At 35.9% G+C, this 21,871-nt stretch overlaps 1 protein-coding gene across 1 annotated transcript in view; it reads right to left on the bottom strand.

Annotated features, from left to right (window-relative positions):
* Fmn2 (formin 2) overlaps positions 1–21,871 on the bottom strand; it is a 371,367-nt gene that overhangs the window by 144,867 nt on the left and 204,629 nt on the right. Inside the window, exon 7 of the mRNA XM_071619722.1 lies at positions 41–132. Within this exon, the coding sequence (XP_071475823.1) occupies positions 41–132 (92 nt within the window). The remainder of the gene's footprint in view (positions 1–40; positions 133–21,871) is intronic.

The raw sequence follows: 21,871 nt of genomic DNA, 5'->3' as shown, positions 1-21,871 counted from the left end.
TGGCCTTGATGCCCTCTGTAGGGCCCAAAGGCATGCTTACTGTTCAGGTTTGTCCAGAGACTTGGCATTTTCCTTGTCTTTGGAGGATCGGCCGTGCTTCTCAATTTTTTCCAGTTCATCGGACTGAGCTCTCTGGAAAAACAAAACCCCAGCAGTTTCTTAAAATCTGGTCAATTGTATCCCTTAGGTAATGATGATCTTAATAAAGCAAAATGCTCCATATTTTCATATTTCTTAGCATATGTTTGTAGTAAAACTTGACTTAATTCACAAGGCATTTTAAAGTGTAAATATGTTTAATACAAACCAGATCATCCCCCAAACTCCCAAATAATGTTATTGACTATTAGTGATCTGCAAAACATTTATTCATTCAAGCATACTTTAAAACAATAGTTTTCTTTTCTTGTTATTGTGGCTGTTTATAATGCTCTCTAGAAAGCACAAGAATGTCATTTTAAAAATCATATTTCTTATTCAGAAATCAATCAAATTAAGTTTGGAAGCAATTTGATCCTTAAGTTTTTATAACTTATTTTTCCTATTGCAACCATTGTGTACTCCTTTTGTATTTTGGGGAAAGAAAAGTACAATTAAATTATTAAGACATGGAACAAAAATAAATGGTTTTGATCCCTTTGCTGAACTTGCTTTCTGAAACAAAAAATAGCTCCCGGCTAATTTTCTTCCTAAGTGTCTTCTTTCACCTTCTATAATGGCAAACTAAAAATTTGTTCTTTTAATAAGAGGATCATCTGCATTTTAATTGTAAGATAGAAGACTTTATAGTATATTAAGAAGCAAAATCTATTTTCTTTTACAGAGCATTTGAATTATTTTTATTTGTATTCTTGTCTTTATTGTACAACTCACAAAGATGTTTCAAGAGTTTAAATAATACATTTTCTAAATGCATTAAGGAGTAATCGCATATTACCACATTCTGAGTCTTAATCCAGTTCTCAGAACATAATATTATTATTATTTTTTAAACAGAAGAGCAACTCAGACAAGAACTGCTTTCGAAGATGAAGTCTTAATAGATTTATAGGGAATAGGTAGGCATCATCAAAACAAAGCTGCATTCTGCTCTGCATTTATTAATCATATTGAAATGCAGGTTTGCAGTTGGTAGGATTAATGAAGACTTGTTAACTCAAAAGAAGTTTCTTATAACTGAGGACATATAGGCCAAAGAGAAAAGTTGGTTTTCTGACAATGTGATACATTTTGCTTTGGAATGTGATACAGCAAAAGGATACAAAGATGAAGGTGAATTGTTCTGTAAATGTCCCAGACTACTCCAAAACCTAAGAATCTTTTTTTTTTTTTTTTCAGAATTTCAGTTGCAAAGTAATGTAATGTTACTTTGCCCCCATTTACTGGGAGTAATATTGCCTGATTTACTTCTTGGTTACCTGGAGTCAGTCTCACAGACACCATGAGGATGTCACTTAAAGCCACATTACAAAATGACCTTTTGAAAATGACAATATCCATCTTACTGGCAAACTAAAGAACAGGGTAAAATTACAAAAGAATATTAAAGCTAAGAATACTGACAAGGCAAGAGTTACTGCAGGGTACACAAGTCCACACCTGAATAGGGTGCAGAAAGATTTACAATTTAAATGTTTCCTTTAAAAGAAATGGGAGTTTTTAATCAAAGCAGTTGTTCCCCTGCTTTTTCCAAGCCCAACCTCATTCTATACCTAAAATCTCATCCAGCTCATTCTCATTCTCATCTCATACAATCTCATTGATTGTATCAATCTGATACAATCTGGTGAAATACTTATTTTTTTTTTATTTGATTTTATTTCTTGAAATTGACACGGACCTAACCTAGCTATGTGCTGGTACATGGAGCTGAATGACTAGAAATCCACTCCACAAGTCTAGCAACTTTCCCTGTATCCAACCAATAAAAACCTCAAAGGCAGCTACCAGAGAGAAAAGATGGCCAAGGTAAATCAGAATAATTGAAGTTATAAAAGAAAAAATAAAATTCCTCAATGTCTTCCCAGCAAAGTGACTTTCTGTTAGTATTATATTCACATCCCAAACTATTGAGCACCTATGAATTACTAGTTGCACAGCCATTTATACCTTGTACTTTAGAAAGAAATAGACCTTTTCCAAACTATAACAAAACAGACCATTTTTGCTCACTTCAGAAAGAAGCAAAGCTGCTCTGGACTGTCAGTATTTTGTATGGCTAGTAGAGGGAACTGTCATTTATCCATGTCCCATAACCTTTTTTCTTCTCAACAATTGTATAAACATGATGCAGTACCTTCTATTCTATTTGCTTTCCTTTCTGGAGCTTAGATAAGGTAATCAACCCACCAACCAATCAATCAACCCCCCCCCCCCCACACACACACATACATACACACATTCACACAGAGTAAATTCTTTTTCATGGTACTAACACTTATATTAGTCCATTTTCACTGCTATAATGAAATACCTAAAGAAGGTTAACTTTATAAAGAAAAGAGGTTTATTTAGATTACAGTTTTAAAATTTGAAAGTCCAAACAGCATGGCACAGGCTTTGAAGTGGGCCCCACAGTAAATCGGGGATGCATATGTGAGAGTGAGAGATCACATCTCTAAATAAAAGGAAAAAGGTGGTTTGGGAATCCGCCTCATTCTTATAAATTGTCCCCCTTAAGAGAGCTCAAGGTTCCCATGAGAGTAAAGGATTTCTAGGAGAGCTATCCCAATTCCTTCTGAGGACAGTGCCTTCAAGGATCTAAGGCCCTCTCACCAGGCTCCACCTCTTAAAACTTCTATCACCTCCCACACCACCACAAGCTTCCAATACATGAAGCTCTGGGAAACACACTCCAACCATGTCCAAGCTATCACAATGATGAATGAGCAAACACTGAACCAGGACTCCTGGGGGAAACCCAGGGTTCCGGTGAGCCTCATTTTCATCAACTGATCGAATGAATGTAACCTTTTGTAGGTTCAAAGAAGCTTTTTGAAATATATAATTTTGATTCATTAACGCTGAACGTAACAGCCAACAGCACCATAATTCATGCCTGAACAAATTTGTTTAACTTACAGAATTTTCCCCTAAGGCACATCACAGCATTCTTATCTTAAGAGCACTAGACCTCTCTTCAACACTATTTTTAGGAGCCATTTTAGCCAGCAAAATCACTAACCAAAAGCACAAAAATGCAAAAAACGTGGCACTAAATAGACTGCAGAAAGAACACTTGTTTACTCTGTGAGAGCTGAAACAAGAAGGCAGAATGTTGCCTTGTTCAACCTCAGCTGGGAACATGCACTTTAGGAGACTCAAATGCTTCAGGGCATGTCCTCAAATAACCATAAAACCTCCGGGGATATTGATTTTGAGGTTACAAATATATTTTCTATTTGGTACTGGAATTGAACCCAGGGGCAGTTTATCCATCGAGCTATAATCTCTAGCCCATTTTTATCTTTTATTTTTCGACAAGTTCTTGATAGGTTGCCTCGGACTTCACGACGTTGCTGAGGCTGGCCTCAAACTTGTGACCCTCCTGCCTGAGCCTCCTGAGTTGCCGGAATTATAAGCGTGCACCAATGTACCTGGCTTACAAACATTTTTTAGTGAGTAGACAAATTTATCAATATGAAATCCACAAATAATGAAGATCAAGTCTGTATGAATCATTACTTCACAAACACACACCCAAGAGAAGAGAGTGAGCACCATTGCATCATTATATGTACATACCCTGGACTTTCTTCAACAAACTACTTAAGGAAAATGTATTTGGGGCTGGGGATGTGGCTCAAGCGGTAGTGCGCTCGCCTAGCATGCGTGTGGCCCGGGTTCGATCCTCAGCACCACATACAAACAAAGATGTTGTGTCCGCCGAAAACTAAAAAATAAATATTTAAAAAATTCTCTCTCTCTCTCTCTCTTTAAAAAAAAGGAAAATGTATTTCTCTTCATACTAAAACCATGGAAATGATTGATATGCAGAAAGATGGTGGTAGCACACCTGAATACACACATTTGGAAATATTAATCATCTTAAAGATGATTAAAGCTTGGTATATCTCAGAAGTGACCTTGGCATATCTCAGAAGTCCCCTTGTAGCCTGTATACCCCTACTATGGCTTGAATGTATTCCTAGAACAGTTTATGTGTTGGAAAATTTATCCTCAAATTCTTGTTTATGGAATTTGGAGGCAGAACCATTGGGAGGTAATTAGGATTAGATTAGGTCATAGGGTGGGACTCCAATAATGATTTTAGTGGCTTGTTTGCTTTATGTATGTACGTATTGGGAACTGAACCCAAGTGCACTTTACCACTGAGCTATACCCCCAGCCATTTTTATTTTTTATTTTGAGCCAGGGTCTGGCTAAGTCATTTAGTGCTTCATTAAGTTGCTCAGCCTGGCCTTGAATTAGCAATTCTCCTGGCTCAGCCGCTGAAGCCAGTGGGATTACATGGATTAGAGGCTTTATAAGAAGAAAAAGGCCTAAATTAGCTTGCTTGCTGTCTCACCATGTGTTGTTGACCTCTGCTATGTTGTGATGTGGCATGATGCTGGTGCCATGCTCTTAGACTTCTCAGCTTCTAGAACTATGAGAAATAATTTTTTTGTCTTTATAAATTGCCTAGTTCTCAGATGTTTTGTTATAGCAATTGAAAATGGACTAAGGAACATTCAAACGAAGTTCAGACGTACAATGAATATTCATTTTTTAAATGAAGACTGGTATATAGTGGAAGAAAGGTATGTCTGTAATTTTGTTGACTATATTTTTGATGCAAGGTTTAAAATAGCTATTTGTGAAAAACCAAACTACTACTTACAGTACAGTATGGTTGTATTTTTTTTTTAAGAATCATAATTGTCAAGTGCCTTATTCAAAACGACTCCCTCTTTTATTTTTCAGAAAATGTTTTAGAAAGGAATGTCACCACAAAATATCATAGGAGTCAATATCAGAAAAATGATCCAGCTGATATGTCATGGTGGGGATATATATCAGGTAGTAGGAACATGAGGCTTCAAGTTTGGACCTTCAACAAATTACTATTGCTCTCCTGCTATAATATCCTACTATTATGGTGTGGAAGAAAACAAAAGCTAGAAAATTCCAGCTCCTGCATTCACGAAGTTCATACAGGAGACAGACAAATGAATACATGTCATAAAATAGTGTGATGGACAAGAACTAAATTGTGGAACCAACCTAGATGCCCTTTAGATGAATGGATAAAGAAACTATGGCATATATACACAATGGAATATTACTCAGCGTTAAAAGAGAATCAAATCACGGCATTTGCAGGTAAATGGATGGAGATGGAGAATGTTATGCTCAGCGAAGTAAGCCAATTCCCAAAAAAGCAAATACCAAATGTTTTCTCTGATATGTGGATGTTGATCCACAATTGGGATGGTGGGGGGATGGGGAGAAGGGAAGAACGGAGGAACTTTAGATAGGGCAAAGGGGAAGGAGGAAAAGGGAGGGAGCATGGGGTAAAAAAGATGGTGGAATGAGGTGGACATCATTACCCTAAGTACATGTATGAAGACATGAATGGTGACTCTACTTTGTGTACAACCAGAGACATGAAACATTGTGCTCTATAGATGGAATATGAATTGTAATGCATTCTGCTGTCATGTATAACAAATTGGGATAAATAAATAAATTTGAAAAATAGTGTGATGGGTGTTCCTGTAGTGGTTCTAAGCAATGCCTGCACGGTAGTGATAATTTAGAGAACATGGAACATTTAGAATCTGCACACAGTTCTGGAGAACTGCTAAGGCAAAAGATAAACCATCCAAAATCAGCTACCCTTGAGTCACAGAAGAAGAGATCCCTGGAGATCAAAGATGAAAGTTAGCCAAGGACAGACCCTGCAGAGGACTCACAAGTCAAAGAGAAGGAGGGAAAAGCCAGAGGAGAGGCCACGTGACAGAAGAGGTCCGAGATAGATGATGGGTTGGTGGACCAGGAAGGCCCTCCCCAGATGCCAGTGCATCTGGACTTCCCAGCCTCCAGAACTGTGAGAAGAAAATTCCTTTTTAAATCACCCAGTCTCAAGTATTTTGAGAAAAGGGACACTTTAATTCTCAGGGATGGGAGCGAGGGTAAAAGGGAAGAACTAAGAGGATTTTTTTTTAAACTTATATACGACGGCGGAATGCATTACAAATATTGAAAACAATGCTGTTCTGTTTATGAGCTTGACTTTGTGAATGAATTTGGAGATGAGATCAAGGTTTAGAGCAGATGATGAAAAAAGAAGAGTGGAAAAGCTTTTGAAAGAACCATATGTGTGGACTGCAAACATGGGAGAGAAGAAAAGGGACTATAATTAAACAGGAACAAGCCAGGCAAAGAAAATAAAGAGGGGAGGGGTCCTGCAGTGGTGAAAGATGGGGGAGGGGATCAAGAAATTTCTCTGCCTGGATTCTTTAAGCAAGCACTAGATAAATAATAATAACAGAGTTGAAAAGAAACACAAGACCGTTTACTTTAGCAGTTCTCAAGTTTTTAAACTTGGGATGCTTTTCACTTCTAAAAATTATATATGAATTCAAGGAAATTTGGGAGCTTATAGATCATATCTATTAATATTTACCATATTAGATATTAAGACTGAGAAAAGTATAAAATATCTAATTCATTCAAATAATAATAAAAATGTATTACATGTATAACATACTTAATTTTTAAAAATCTTCATTAAGAGAGTAGCAATGTTTTACAATTGTTTAGTATCTGGCCTAATAGCTGGGACTTGTATCTGGTTTTGCATTCCATTTCTTGTGACATGTCATTTGAAAGAAGCTTAGGAAGAAAATCCAGATTTACTCGTCAGGTAAGTAAAAAAGTGAATGGTACTTTAAAAGTTTTGTTTTGGGGTAGATGTGGATATTTTTTGATGCTACACTAATTCCTTGCAATATAGAATATAAAACTGTTATCAATTAACATTTTACATAGAAACTTATTCTCTCCTACAGTTGGAATGATCATTTACAAAATGATGACTGAGAGACACAGAGACTCCAAATTTTTAAGATATAAAAAAACAAAATCAGATATTTTAAAATATTAACTCCAATATCATCAAAATAAGTCTTATATAATAAAGAAACTGTCAATCTCATGGTGGCAGACATAAAATTTCCAAACATCTAATTGCTTTAGAACTTGAATTTTATCATTGGCAATAAATACTGTTTTAATTTGTTTTTTTTTTTTCAAGTGACAGAATTACTTTGTTCAAGTAAATGTCTTAACAAATACCAATGTATGCATAGCCACAGTTTTATAACCATGTTTGCAAACAGAAATAGTATTTATTAAAAAAAAAAAAGTTCAATTAACAACTTAAATAAACAAGTGCTTTTTAATAAAAACAGCTATTGTACTTTGCTATTTGAAAAAAATGTTTTGTGTGTACTTTGTGTGTTACTACAAGGAACATTAGAAATATGCACTCAAGAGCTGAGTTATAAGAAAATTAATGATTTTGACTGTATTTTCACAGAAACTAGCCTTTTCTCTGTTAGTGAACAGCAGTGAAGAATTACAATGACAACTTGATTTGTAGTTATTACTTTGATTTATGCTGAGGTGCCAGGAGTTTAACCAATAATTGCCATGCTAGTCAGGTTTCCATTACTGTCATCAATACCTGAGATAATTACAAAGAGAAAAGGTTTATTTTGGACCACTGTTTTAGAGGTGATCCATGATTGATTGGCTCCACTATTCAGGGCCTGTGGTGGCACATGATGGTAGAGTACATAATGGAACAAAACCACTCACTTCGTGGACAGGAAGCAAAACAGAGCAAGGAGGGAGCCAGTCTGACAATCCGCCTCAAGGTCATGCCCCCAATGACCTTGGACCTTCCAATAGGCCCCACTTTTCAAGGCTGCGCCACTTTCCAAAAGTACTACCTTGGGAAACAAATTATTAACTCATAAGCCTTGGAGAGACAGTCAAGACCCACTATTTTTGTACAATCAGTGCAAACAATTACACTGCCTAAGAGTCAAACAAGATCTCAATGTTGTTATGAGAATGGATTTGACCTTGAAGCCCTTCTAGAAAGGACTGTAGCAATCCCTGGGTATCCATGGAGCAGACTTTGAGAAGTAGTATTCGGTATAATTTTCCTATCTAACTTACAATTAAATTATCTTCCACCACCCCCACACTTACGTGCTTTGGGTGACAGGTTTCAAACTGTTCACTACATCTTTAAAAAACACTATACAAAAGCAAAATCAAAAATAATTTTGAAAAACATATTAAACAAAAAGCCAAGCATAGTGGCACACACTAGTAATCCCAGCACTCAGGAGGCTGAGGCAGGTGGATTGTGAGTTCAAAGTCATATTCAGCAATTTAGGAAGGCTTTAAAGCCACACAGTAATCCCTGTCTCTAAGTAAAATATAATAAATAGCTAGGAATTATCAAGAATACAAGCAACAATAAATGTTGGTGAGGATGTGTGTGTATGTGGGGTGGGGTAAGTACACTCATACAATGTTGTTAGGACTGCAAAATGGTGCAACCACCATAGAAAGCAGTATGGAGATTCCTCAAAAAATTTGGAATGGAACCATCATTTGATGCAGTTATCCCACCATTCAGTATTTATCCAAAGGATTTAAAATCAGCATACTACAGTAATGCAGCCATATCAATGTTTATAGCAACTCAATTCACAATAGCTAAACTATGGAACCAGGTGCCCTTATTCAGATTAATGAATAAAGAAAATGTGCTATATATACACAATGGAATATTACTCAGCCATAAAGAAAAAATTGTGAGTAAATGGCGGGAAATGGACACTGTTCATGCTAGTGAAATAAGCCAGTCCCAAAGAACCAAAGGCCAAATGTTTTCTCTGATATGTGGATGCTAATTTACAATAAGGGGAGGGGGTGAGGAAGAATAGAAGTACTTTGGATTAGACAAAGGGGAATGAAGGGAAGGCAAGGGGAATGGAAATAGGAAACAGAGTAGAATGAAGTTGGACACAACTTTCCTATGTTTATATATGAATACACTACCAATGTATTCCACATCATGTACAACCAGAAGAATGGGAAGTTGTACTCCAAGTATATACAATATGTCAAAATATATTCTACTGCTATGTATAACTAAAAAGAACAAATTTTTTAAAATATATTTTTAATATATATATATATATATATATATATATATATATATATATGAATTAAAAAGAAATAAATTTGAACCTAATTTTTAAAAAATTAATACATGCATTAAAAATAGGGGGGGTTGGTGTCTGTGAATGTGACTCAGTGGCTAAGCATCCCTGGGTTCAAACCCTGATACCTGACACCCCCCAAAAAATTACACAAAAATATTCCCTCTATTTGCAGACATTGGACCTACGTAAATCTGAGTTCTGAGTTCCAAATCTCTTTCAAATATAAGAAAACAAAATTTTCCTCCTTTGTCTTCTGTGACAAGTACCCATTTTCCTTAGAGTTTATATGGCACGAATGTGAGTCTCATCATAGTCATGGTTACTCACTATGTTTCTGATTATTCATTAGGGAGGCACACATAAGAACTGTGCCCTTTACCCAAGTGTGAGCCAAGCCTCTCATGGTGGAGTTTCTCAACCACTGTTTCAGAAAGACTGTTCAACTACATTCTTAAAAGGGACTCCATTTCCTTCAATTTATCATAGACTAAGACCTACAAGTTATTTTTCATATTTTTATACACAAATAAGTAATAAATAAGAAAACTAAGCCCAGCCAGGGTCCATATGAACCCACTCATCTATACATTCATTCAACAATTCTCTCTATATGAAGGGATGCTAGTGATCTATCTGGAGTTTTATTAATGATGATGGGAGTCATTTATCGAAGTTCATTCATTCTTCTGATTTACATATCAATTAATAACAAAAAAGAATTTCCAGGTTCCAAATGTTCAACTGACCAACCTTCCCTGTCCAAGTCTTGTTCACTTCCATTCAGGGAGTTTCCTTCCAAGATGACATCAGTTCAGTCTCTATTACTACAACTATTATCTTTAGCTATTTCATGTCTTTAACTGAACACCCCCCTCCCTTTCCCATTTTCATCCAGAACATCTGCAGAACTGTGCCAGAGTATCCACTTTAAGATTTACTGCCTACAAATAAATGAAACAGACCCCAATTGCTTCTAACCTGGATGCTTTCACCAGCTACCAGAGTCATCATACTAAAACCATGTACCCCCTTCACCTAATCACTGACCAGTACAGACCCAGATTCCCTTCTGTCATTACTAATTCCACCAAATATTCTGACCTCCACCACTCTAGACCCAGAGAAACCCTGCATCTGAATTCAACTAACTTATCTCCTAGGAAAAAAAATTACTACTTCTTAAAGAGAGGAAGATATTTAGATGGGTTATATTGACATTGACTCATATCCAATTTTGCTACCTGAGTCTATCAATTATGCTAAGCAAATTTTTCTCAAATGATGTTCAATAGAACAACTTATGATTGCTGATATTCATTAGGAATTGCTTTATATCAATTTTGTAAACTCATGATGCCAAATATTCTTAGAAGTTGTGTTGTTGAAAAGACTATCGAATTTTTCCTCAAATTTAATCAATCACAAAATGTATGTATGTGAAAGACAAGAGGTCAGGGAGGGAAGGAGAGAGAGAATACACAATAGTAATACCTCCAAGAAATCAGTGTTCTAAGGGACACAAAGTGGAAATACTGAGCCAGGCCAAATTTTTAACAGTTTCTTTATTCAGTTTCTTTACAATTTCACAAGGTAGTCATGCTAAATTTTCGCCTCTTTCCTCAAATATCATCACCTCTGTCTCTTTTCTATTTATTAAGAGATCTTGCTACATAGTCTTATTCCTTTTAATTACGTCACATCCACTTCTTATAGATTTCCTCTCACTCTTTTGCTGACCACTCTGAGTCTCTAGTGCCAGGTCTTCATTCCCTGTTCCTGACCCCTATATTATATAGCTTATATCTTTAGCTTGTGTTTCCTTCCCAATCCCCTGTTTCCCTTCCATTTCCAGACAAGCAATACTTTCTCAATATTTTCCCCTGGATATCTCAGAAGCATCTGGGGATAAAATAAATCTAAAAACAAACTCATGTTTCCTTCTCCCCAAACCTTTGATGATCCTCATTCTAATAAACTGGAAAACCTAGCCAGAGACATGGGGGGGTCATCTAGATAGTTCTGTATTTCACTTCCACATCCAATGAGTTGAGTTTCAGATCATGTCTACTGTCATCATCCTTGCCCCAAATACTACTGTATCTCTATTTAGCTACTTCAGTATCATGTGTGTTCTTCCTATAATTTTGCTGGCTATCTCTCATAGCACCAATGTGATTTTTTAAAAGAAGATCCAAATCAGAACATGTACACACACACATAAAATTCCTTAATGGTTAGTCATTGTTCTAGAATAACACCACAGACTTTAACATAACACTTCATAGACTACAAACACTCCCTTTATTTTCTGCATTGCTTCTCATGCCATGTTCCCACTTGCTGAGTATATTTCATCCTCAATGATTTCCCACTGTTTCTCAAATAAATGCTGCTCCTTAAGCCTAAAATATCCCCTATACCACTCATCTTCCATATCTATCACTTCCTTATTTCAGCTTTAATCTTACTACTTTGGAGAGTCCTTCCCTGCCTTAACCCACCAAGCTGAATCCTCCTAACATATTCTAATTGTAGAAATGTATTTTTCCTTCATAGTACATATCCCAACTATAAATAAATATTTAAGGCCTGATACTCACATTGAAAGGAAAGCTCCCTCAACACAAGGATGATGTCTATTTTTGTTCATAATTGTACACACAGCATAGAGCATATGCCTGAAATAAAGCACCCATTTAATAAAGATCTAATAGAATAATGAATGAATGGAGTTTATTACATATAAACACCCTCAAATTTCTGCACTTCTCCCTACATTTTTGCTCTTCTTTCAGTCTCATCTTTCCTTCCATCTCTTTGCAACAGAAGTAATTAGCAGGAGTTAAAATGGGTACAGTTCCAGAAGTGTCTGGTTTGAAGTAGTAGAGACAAACATAATACTTGAGAATATCAATGATAATGGCCAGGAATCTTGCACGTATGTCCAATGGCTAAGTGGCTTTTCAGGTATCTGAAAGTCTTGAAAATTTAACCACATGTTGGCATACAATTGAGAAAACCCAAAATTCAGAGCTAGATACACATGAGATACTGTTTGGAATCACATAACTTCCTAAATAAGGTCAGTGAAGGAAAACATGATAGAAGTTCTACATCCTTATTAACATCCTTTAATTAATGCATTGCCCAATTAAATTTCAATTGATGCAATCATGGATAATAACAAGGGAAGGTTGATGACCCTATCAAGCATAAAACATCAAAACTATCAAATTTCAACTCAGGACCTAATTTTAGTAGCAACCAAGTTCATAGCAGATATTTACAACAAAAATTGTGCCTACTACCATAAAATTAAAAAAAAAAAAAACTCCTTTATATGACTATACACAAGCCAAACCTGAAAGTCTTCTGCATAAGCTATAATATTTCTAGTCTTAAGTATATTACTGTAATATCATCAGAATAAAGGATGGTCTAATGAACATGTATTACATCAGATTGGCAAAATGTATTGCTTGCTAGTCGACAATACTATTTCCCTAAGGCTTGCCTGTCATCATAGAAAATTACTGGGAAATGTTTAGGGTATGTGTTCCATGAAGAACTAAATAGTTATAAAAGAATTAATGTGCAAGAAATACTTGCTGTACTCTACCAAGCTAAAAGATTTGTTAACATTCTCAAAAAGAAAAAAGAAGAGGCAGATTACAGAACAGAATATATATAAAAACAATGGCTAGAAGAGACAGAGAACTTATAAATAATTTGACACCACACACGAGGATGTGCAATTCATGTTCCTCTGAGGGGAGATCTCTTGACAGACCCAAAGAAGCTTTAATAAAAGGAAGCAAATAAACATTTCCATTATTAAACAAAGTTTAGAATCAACACAAAATACAAGAAAAATACTAGCAGGAATCAAAGCTAGAATTCAGTCAACATAAAAGTACTCCAGAAATAATTTTTATTAATTAATGATTTATTCTTCATATACATTTTTAAAGAATTTGATGACAATAATAACATGCACTTTCTTCTTTCCTCTCTCTTTTTAAGTAATAGAAGCCTTGAGAATTTCTTCATTTCAGGTCATTACATAGTGAAGAGAGGTCAGTAATTGGAACAGCATTTCTCAGGAGATTGTGACTATAATATGGGCAGAATACAGCAATCCTGTAACCTTTCTACTCAAGCATATATGGTTTCCTAACTATAGACATATGGCACATTTCTCCCCACTCAAAACATCATAGTCTTTATGATCTATCTTTCTTTTTTAGGGGGTGGGACTTGAAGTGCCTTGTAAAATATTTTGCAGTAAACTATTTTTTTTCATAATTTGATAGCACTGAATTCTGGTATAGTAATTAAAACTGTATGTATATTTGAACTGCTTAAAAACCTTATATGCTCCTTGCAGAAGGGAGTTGGTTGTTATGGTTTGAATATGAGGTATCCCCAAAACCTCCTGTGGTAATGCAAAATGTTTGTAGATAAAATGATAGGATTATGAGAACTGTGACCTAATCAGTTCATCCTAGTTTGAATGGGCTGACTGGGCGGTAACTGTAGAGTTGTGAGGTATGTTTAAAAAGGTTAAGTCACTAGTGATATGGCCTGAGAGGATTCATCTTTTCTCCCAACCGCCTTCTCCCTCAATCTTTGCTCCCTGGCTTCCACAAATAGAGTAGCACTTCTCCACCATGACCATCTATGGACTGAGACCTCTAAAACCATGGGCCTCAAATAAACTTCTCTTCTTCTAAGTTGTTTTTGTCAGATATTTTGATCACAGAGAAGAAAAGTTGACTAAAACTAGGGTAATAGCTACCCAAAGCCATTTCTCAGCAGTGTATTATGTACAAAAATACAAGTTGGAAAATAAAATATATACAAGTTGGAAAATAAAATATATACAATCTATGCATAGAGAAATTTTCAAGGTGTTAATATACATTACTTTATATACATTATCTTCAATATGTAACTATTATGTAACATATTTTAATATTACACAATATGCACAGAGATTCCTAAGAATGAAACCATTAGATGTAGCTAAGAAAAAACTTACTTAAAAAAGAAAAATCATACTTCAACTTTATCAAAGGTTCACTGTTTTAGTCAGATTTTTCACTGCTGTAACCAAAAGACCTGACAAGAACAATTAGAGGAGAAAAAGTTTATTTGGTTCATGGCTTCAGAGCTGTTAGTCCACAGATGGCCAGTTGCATTCTCTGGGCTAGAGGTGAGGCAGAACAACATGTTGGAAAGGTATGGAGGACATGGCAAGCAGGAAACAGAGAAAGCTCTGTTAACTAGGGACAAAATATAAACCCCAAAGTCTAAACCTCCATGGAACTACCTCCTCTAGCCTATCTGTCTATCCCTATCTATTTACAGTTACTGCTCAGAGAATCCCTATCAGTTGATTAATGCACTGATTAGGTAAAAGCTCTCAAAACCCAATCATTTCACTTCTAAACTTTCTTGTATTACCTTACACATGAGCTTTTGGGGGATTCCTCATATCTTAACCAGCATATTCCAAACCTGGCCCCCCAAAACTCATGCTCATCTCAAGTTCAAACTACATTTAGTCTATTTTTCAAGAGTGCCCAGAGTACTAAAGCTCCAGCAATATTCAAAAGTGTAAGTCCAAAGTCTCCTCTCATGGTAAATATTTTTATAGTTCTTACTATGTGTCAAGGAGATAGACTACTGAGGGGCAAAATTATCTCATGATAATTTTCATGAGATTGGAGAAGATGAGGGTAAAGATAATCAAATGACTATGTGTGAATGTCTAGGCTGACAAGTGCCCTGAGGATTCAGTGCTTGTTCCAGTGAGACACTGTAATAAGAGATTTGACAAAAAGAAACATTTCCAAGGATATTAAGAATGAGAACTGATGGTTTCATAGACATTTACTAGGAGGAAAGAAGAAGTACAAATCTGTAGAAAATAACAACTTTTGTTGTTCTTGTGGTGGGATCTGGATGTTTTTTGAGAAACTGAGAGAGGCAGGTAGCTAGTGGGCAGAGATTTGCAAGATGATAAAGTAGGCAGACCATGCAAAACCTAAAACAAAGGCCATGAAAGAGACATGCTCAGAACACTTAGCTGCAAACAGCAAATAGCTATAAACTCTACAAACCAATAGTGAACATGACAATACTCAGTGCAAAGGTGATAGCCAACCCTGAGACTCAGGAGGCTGAGGCAGAAGGATTACAAACTTGAGGTCAGCTTTAAGCAACTTAGTACGAACCTGCCTCAAAATAAATAGATAGATAGATAAATAAAGGTGGGGATATGTCTTAGTGATAAAGTGCCCTCGTTTCCATCTCAGTTACCCATCTTCAAACAAAACAAAACAAAACAAAAACCTAAACTGATCAAACTAAAACACCATATAAAAACAAGAAAAAAATCGCATAGTAATGATCCCATGTCATTTATTTCCATATATTTCCATCACAGCAGTGGTTATCATTTTAAATCTCATTTTCTAGGAATTCATGTGATATAGTTGGTTTGTCCAAAATAAGCATAGATATGAAAATATCAGTCAATAATTTTATGATTTGGCAGGCAATATCACATCCTAGATGAAAAAGAAACAAATATAATCCCTGGTTTTCATTAAGTCTATGGAGTTAAAGCGATTCAAGATCTAAAGCTTTTTGTTTTTGATTCTACAATTCACCTTAAGCACGTTTATAGCTCAAAAATGAGCATACTTGCAGGGAATCCACGAACCAACTCAATAAAACAATGAAATATGAGAGCATGGTTTAAAACAGCTACGTGGAGAAAGTCAATACTCCTCTCACTTCTGTTTGAAGAAACTGATGATTAAATGTTGCTTAAAACATGAATCAATTAAATTCCTCTAGGAAGTTATGGGAACACAGATGGTTAATCCAATTCATTTTCATTAATGTAATACGGTATATACTTTTGAGGATGCTATATCATGTGACACACACTATATCCTCCTTTCAGATTAAAGTTTATGGTATGTCAACTACTAACCTAAGTAAAGATTAGTAAGACTTTAAAGCATGCCTGTGAAATCCAATCCTGAGAAGTGTAAATTTAGACTTCTAATTCTCTCTACCCTACCTGCTTTCTCCCCCACCCCACCCGCTTCCTTCTTATTGGATTAGAATTGTTTAATTACAAAGGGGTGTGGAATTTTCCTTCCTTTCTATCTTTATTTATTTATTTTTCTCTGTAACTGAACTTTTAAAAGGATTCACTTCTAAGGTTTGGTTTTAGAACCTTGTGATATTTTATTTGTTACCTGAGTATGAAATAAAAATTAACCTATTTTCAGACAAACAATTGAACTGACACTTATACTTGGATATTTTTACAAACACATTTTTGACATGATGTTAATCATTCACCTCAGTTTAAGAAAAAAAAAAAAACAGGAATGTATTTGAACTACTTCCTATTCCCCACCCACAGTCTATCCTTTCCTACTTATCCCATAAACTCACCATGCCATATAAGGAGTTTATTTTAAGAATCAGAAGCTGCATATTTAACCAACTGTAAATATTATATACTGCTTATGTAAAGACTTAACTATGAACTTGATGATAGTCAATAGCCCTAAATAAACTATAAAAATTTTTGTTTTTAAAAACTCACTAGGATATACTGTATTTAGTAACTATGTGGTTTCACTAGGTTTTAATTCCTTAGTAAACAGGAATTGGGCCCTCAGGATTGTGGTTTTTGAAATTAGGGTGTGTTTAGACTTGGAAACTGCCCAAAATTCATTCACATCTAGAAGGGACAGCTCACTGCCAAACATATGCAATCAGGAGAGAAAAAAGATTACATTCTAAATAAGGTTTGTATAACAAATACTTCCATCTGTTTCACAGAGATCAAATAGAACTACTTTAAAACAGTCCAATGATATTTAAGCATCTGGCAAAAAGAAAGAGTGTATTTATGGGAAAGGATTCAGGTTAGCAGTATTTTTTTTTTCCCCTCAAGGATAAGTAGTGCAATGCTAAATAAGTTTGTGGCACATATATTTAATGAGAAAATTTGAATTTAAACATTAGCTTATTTTTTTCCTAGATAAAATTTACAAATCCCCTCAAATGCTATTATTAAACCATTAAGGCAAAATTAAGACTCCACTCAGATATTTTTCCCACACTGTTTCAGAACTGATATTAATAATTACAGTTTTACCAACACAATAGTTTGACAGATTTCCAAGAAGGACCCAAGCCAAGTCTAAGTACATGCACATCACTTTCTGTTTCTGAAGACACCTTCACAAAAACAAGACTCAAGCCACAAATTAAATGTGACTTAACATGCCAGATAAGACCGTACCTCCCCAAACCTCAACCCTCCATACCATCTGTACTAGTTACTGCCTCTTACTTCCCAATTTAGTTTCTGGAACCCACTCTGAGATAATGGAATGGGTGGGCTCAGTATTTATTCCTTACAGTGAACATGATAATAAGCTTTGCCTGTAGGAGCTTCCAGAGGGACTGCAGGAGGAAGAGGGCTCTTTGTCCCACCCTGGTGTGCTGTGGTTTGGCTTTTCTCCTTCCTGATGTACTGCTGATTAAAAGTATTATTGATGTTTGAGGACATCTGAGGTAGCACACTCAGAGTGCAGAGCCCACTAGCAATTTTGCAATCCTTGCCTAGCCCAGTAATCACTTCACTCTCTAGGCAGACACCATGCACTATGCACCTACACTAGCCATGGCTCACCTGTGCCCTGATGTTTGCTTCCTGGGCCCTTCAACATGGGAATAGAAACTCCAGGTTTCAAGTATACTGTAGCATCTGTCCCCTATGTGCTGCTCTACTGAATGTAGCTTACCTGCCTCTGAGAAGTTTGTTTCCAGCTCACCCAGAAGCTGTTGGCCAGCTGTGGCCCAGGCAAACCACTGGGCTATGATCATACTTCTCCCCAGTCAGATCTGCATACCAGCTATCCTTCCTTGAGCCCTAGGGTACCATCAAAGTTGCCTTTACATCTTGTGCTCTCCTACCACAGGGTAATTATTCACTATGATGAGTTTCCCTTTTTGCATTACTGCATTGCTTCTGTCCCCTGATTGAACCCACACTGCTAAGACTATATAGTACTCGGAAGCCTCCTGTTCCAATTTGTGTCTTGAGACTATTATAGATTCTTATATTTTCCAATCTCTTTGAGTAGGTGAACAGACATGACCACAACAGAATTCTTATTTCTCCTTCCCTCCCTCTCTCAACTCATCCTTCCTATGGCCTGGACTGAATATCTTGGGATCCCTCTTCATTCCTCTTCCCCTTTGTCTCTCTCTCTCTCCCCTACTAAATATCCAACCTATCATCAAATTTCTTTGGCCTTCTCTTCAGAATGTTTCCAGAATCTGATCACTTCTTATCAGCTCTGTTGTTTCCTCTGAGATTGAAGCCATCATCGTCTCACGTGCAAATGGTCTTCCAATAATCTATTCTCTTGTATCAGAGCATTCCTTCTAAAACATGAATTCTGGACTCAAAACCCTGCACTAATTTCCCATTTTCATCAAAGTAAAATCAAAGTCTTACAAAGACCTATGAGGTTTTAGAAAAGCTGAATTCCCCAACATCTCAAATTATCTCTATTTTCCCCTCCCTAGGACCACAGCAGTCATTTGAGCTTTCATGCTGTTCCTTGAATACACCAGGCTCTCCCGCACTTCATACAGAGCATCATGTGCTACATTTCCATCTGACTTCTCTTCCTCATCTCCTGTAAGTCCTAGTTCCTGTAATTCCTATTAAAAAATAATAATATTTAAAATTGTACCACCATCCCAGGCAATCTCCATTTCCCTCATGTTGATTTTTTTTCTATAGCATAAAACATTTTAAAAACTATAAATGTATCTATTCTAGAAAACTAAATTTAAGAACTTGAAAATAATTATACTGATCTCTTATAATGCTGGATCACTTCCAAATATTACAATAAATACCCTAGAATAATAAGATGACATTTTTCATTATCAGTTCTGCTGATAAGAAATACAAAGAGGGCTGGGATTGTGGCTCAGCGTAGAGCGCACGCCTAGCACTGGCGGGACCCAGGTTCGATGCTCAGCACCACATAAAAATAAAATGCCTTGTGTTGTGTCCATCTACACCAAAAAATAGATATTAAAAAAAAAAAGAAATACAAAGAAAGAAATACATAAAGGAAACACATTCAATTATTTGTTAATAAGTAAAATAATAACAGTGTTAAACTGTGTAATAGATAGGACCCCTGGCATTATATAATAGATATGTTTCTGCAAGTCTGAATTTATTTAAATTGAACAATAGTAGCATCTTACAAACTACATAATAATATTGTTCTCTCTGGATTAATAATTTAATTGAAGGAAGGATTCAGCCAAAGATACACTTCAGTTGAAGACTACCATTTAATTAGACATGTACTATGGCTCTAAGCAGTTTCATTTTCAATTTTAACAATTTCCCCAATTTATTTGATTATTTAACATATTTTTTTCCACTACAGATTACAAAACTAATAGTGATGCATTAAATCCAGTTTAAAAAATATAATACTAGGGAACCCATGCTTTCAAACATGATCAAATTCTTTTTTCAGTGAACCTACATATCAGAAAGAATACTAAACTCACTTAAGTGTTTTATTCAGAATAATTAAATATAGTTACATAAACAGAACACTTTGTTGCCCTAGGTACAGTATAAAATCATCCAATGCAACAAAAGACAGGAAAAATGTGGCCAAGTCTCAAAGGAAAATACAATCAGCAGGTACCACAACCCCAAGATGACAAATATGTTCAATCAGACAAATGATTTAAAGCAATTATTTCAACTATGTGCCATAATGGAAAGGAAAATAAATTAAAATGTATTTTTTGTTTAATTTTTAATTTAAAAAAGTGAAGTTTTAAGGAGAGAATTCTGGGAAAACTAAAAATTTGTTTCCCCATATAGACAATAAAATCAGTAGCAGAATCAGTTTGATATAACTATTTGGGGACTCTCTCTAATTAAGGCTTATAACTTCCAGGAAAGGTCTGCACTTTGAATTGCAGTTAATTTGAGTCAATTTCAGCTCTTAGCATATAAGCAGATCCCCAACCCCCACATGTGGTAAGCCATTGTTATAGATCGTGGCCGCCATTAGAAGATGGCGCCGGCTTCCACTGTGGCCTGTGGTAAACAACTCCTTTTATGGAGAGTTGGCGCGCAATCCCTTACCACCCTATGAGAGAGATCCACATGGTGGCTTAGGATTGGGATGCGGGGGGGCTTTATTATGCTGTGCTTGGGTGTGTCGGGCGCGGGCGCTAGAAGATGATACATGACTCAAGGCCTGAATAAACTGTTGAAAGAAGAATCCTGTGTCGTGTTTCCCTGGCTGGCGAGGGGTCGCGACACCCACACCCCATCCTGTGAAAGGCAACTGTGTACTTGTTCCTCAAGCAATTTGCACACAGCTTACAGGAACCAAAGTATGCATAAAAGGACTCTACCCACCAAATATCAGGGATCTGTGCTCTGATTACTCACTATTGCTTATAATTACACAGATGCAAAGAAGCAGGAAGCTACTGTTGTTTCGCCTCCCCTTGACTGTTGCAAGTTTACTGCCTGGTTGAAGTGACTGTCAAGGGCCAGAGCTCTTTTTTACATCATTCTGTTTTCTCCTTTCTTCGTTTTGGCATTGAGACTAGGACATATAAAAGTAACTGCATATACAGGAAAAATTAGTGATTATGCATTCCCAGTGGAGAGGTATACAGAGTTAAAAAAAAAAAATGAATGTAAGCATTCATACCACAGGCTGATTCTTGGTCTGTGTAGACCACCTATATCAACCATAAGAACCAAAATAGAAAACAAAATCACAAAAAAAGAAGGAAAAGAGGAGGACCTAATTTCCAGAATCAGATTCAAATGTCCAGTTTTAGATTCAAATGTCAAGTTTTCAACAATAAATCACAGGGCATACAAAGAAACAGAAATGTATGGGCCATTGAAAGGGCAAAGATAAGTCAATAGAAAGACACAATGGCAGATCTACTAGTCAAAAACTTTAAAACAACTACCTGAAACATGCTCAAGGAACTAAATAAACATGAAGAAAATTAAGAAAATGATGTATCTATACAGAGACATAAAAGATATGTATAGACATATCTATACAGTATCTATAAAGAGACATAAAACCTAAAAAGGAAATAAAAAGAAATTCTGGAGCTAAAAGTACAATATAAATGAGAAATTCAGTAGAAAGATTCAAAGGCATACCTGAGTGGGCAAAAAGAAGAATTCATGAACTTGAAAATAGGACAAGGGAAAGGATCATGTCTGAGGACTAGAAAGTAAAAACAAACAAACAAAAAAACATGAAAAGAGGTTAAGAAACCTGTGGGACACAAGAAACCAAACCAAACATGGTTTGTGTTGGAGACAGAAGAAAAAAGAGGCATTGAGCATAGTTGAAAAACAATGCCTAAAAATACTTGAGCTTTGATGAAAGATATGAATATAAACATTGACACCAGTATGAGTCCATAGATAACCACACCAAGACACATTATAATCAAAGTTTTAAAAGACAGACAGAATCTTGACA

The sequence above is a fragment of the Marmota flaviventris genome, chromosome 12, assembly GCF_047511675.1.
Source record: "Marmota flaviventris isolate mMarFla1 chromosome 12, mMarFla1.hap1, whole genome shotgun sequence".
NCBI lineage: Eukaryota > Metazoa > Chordata > Mammalia > Rodentia > Sciuridae > Marmota > Marmota flaviventris.
The sequence above is the reverse complement of the archived record's forward strand: the minus strand, read 5'-3'. Positions and strand labels throughout refer to the sequence as shown.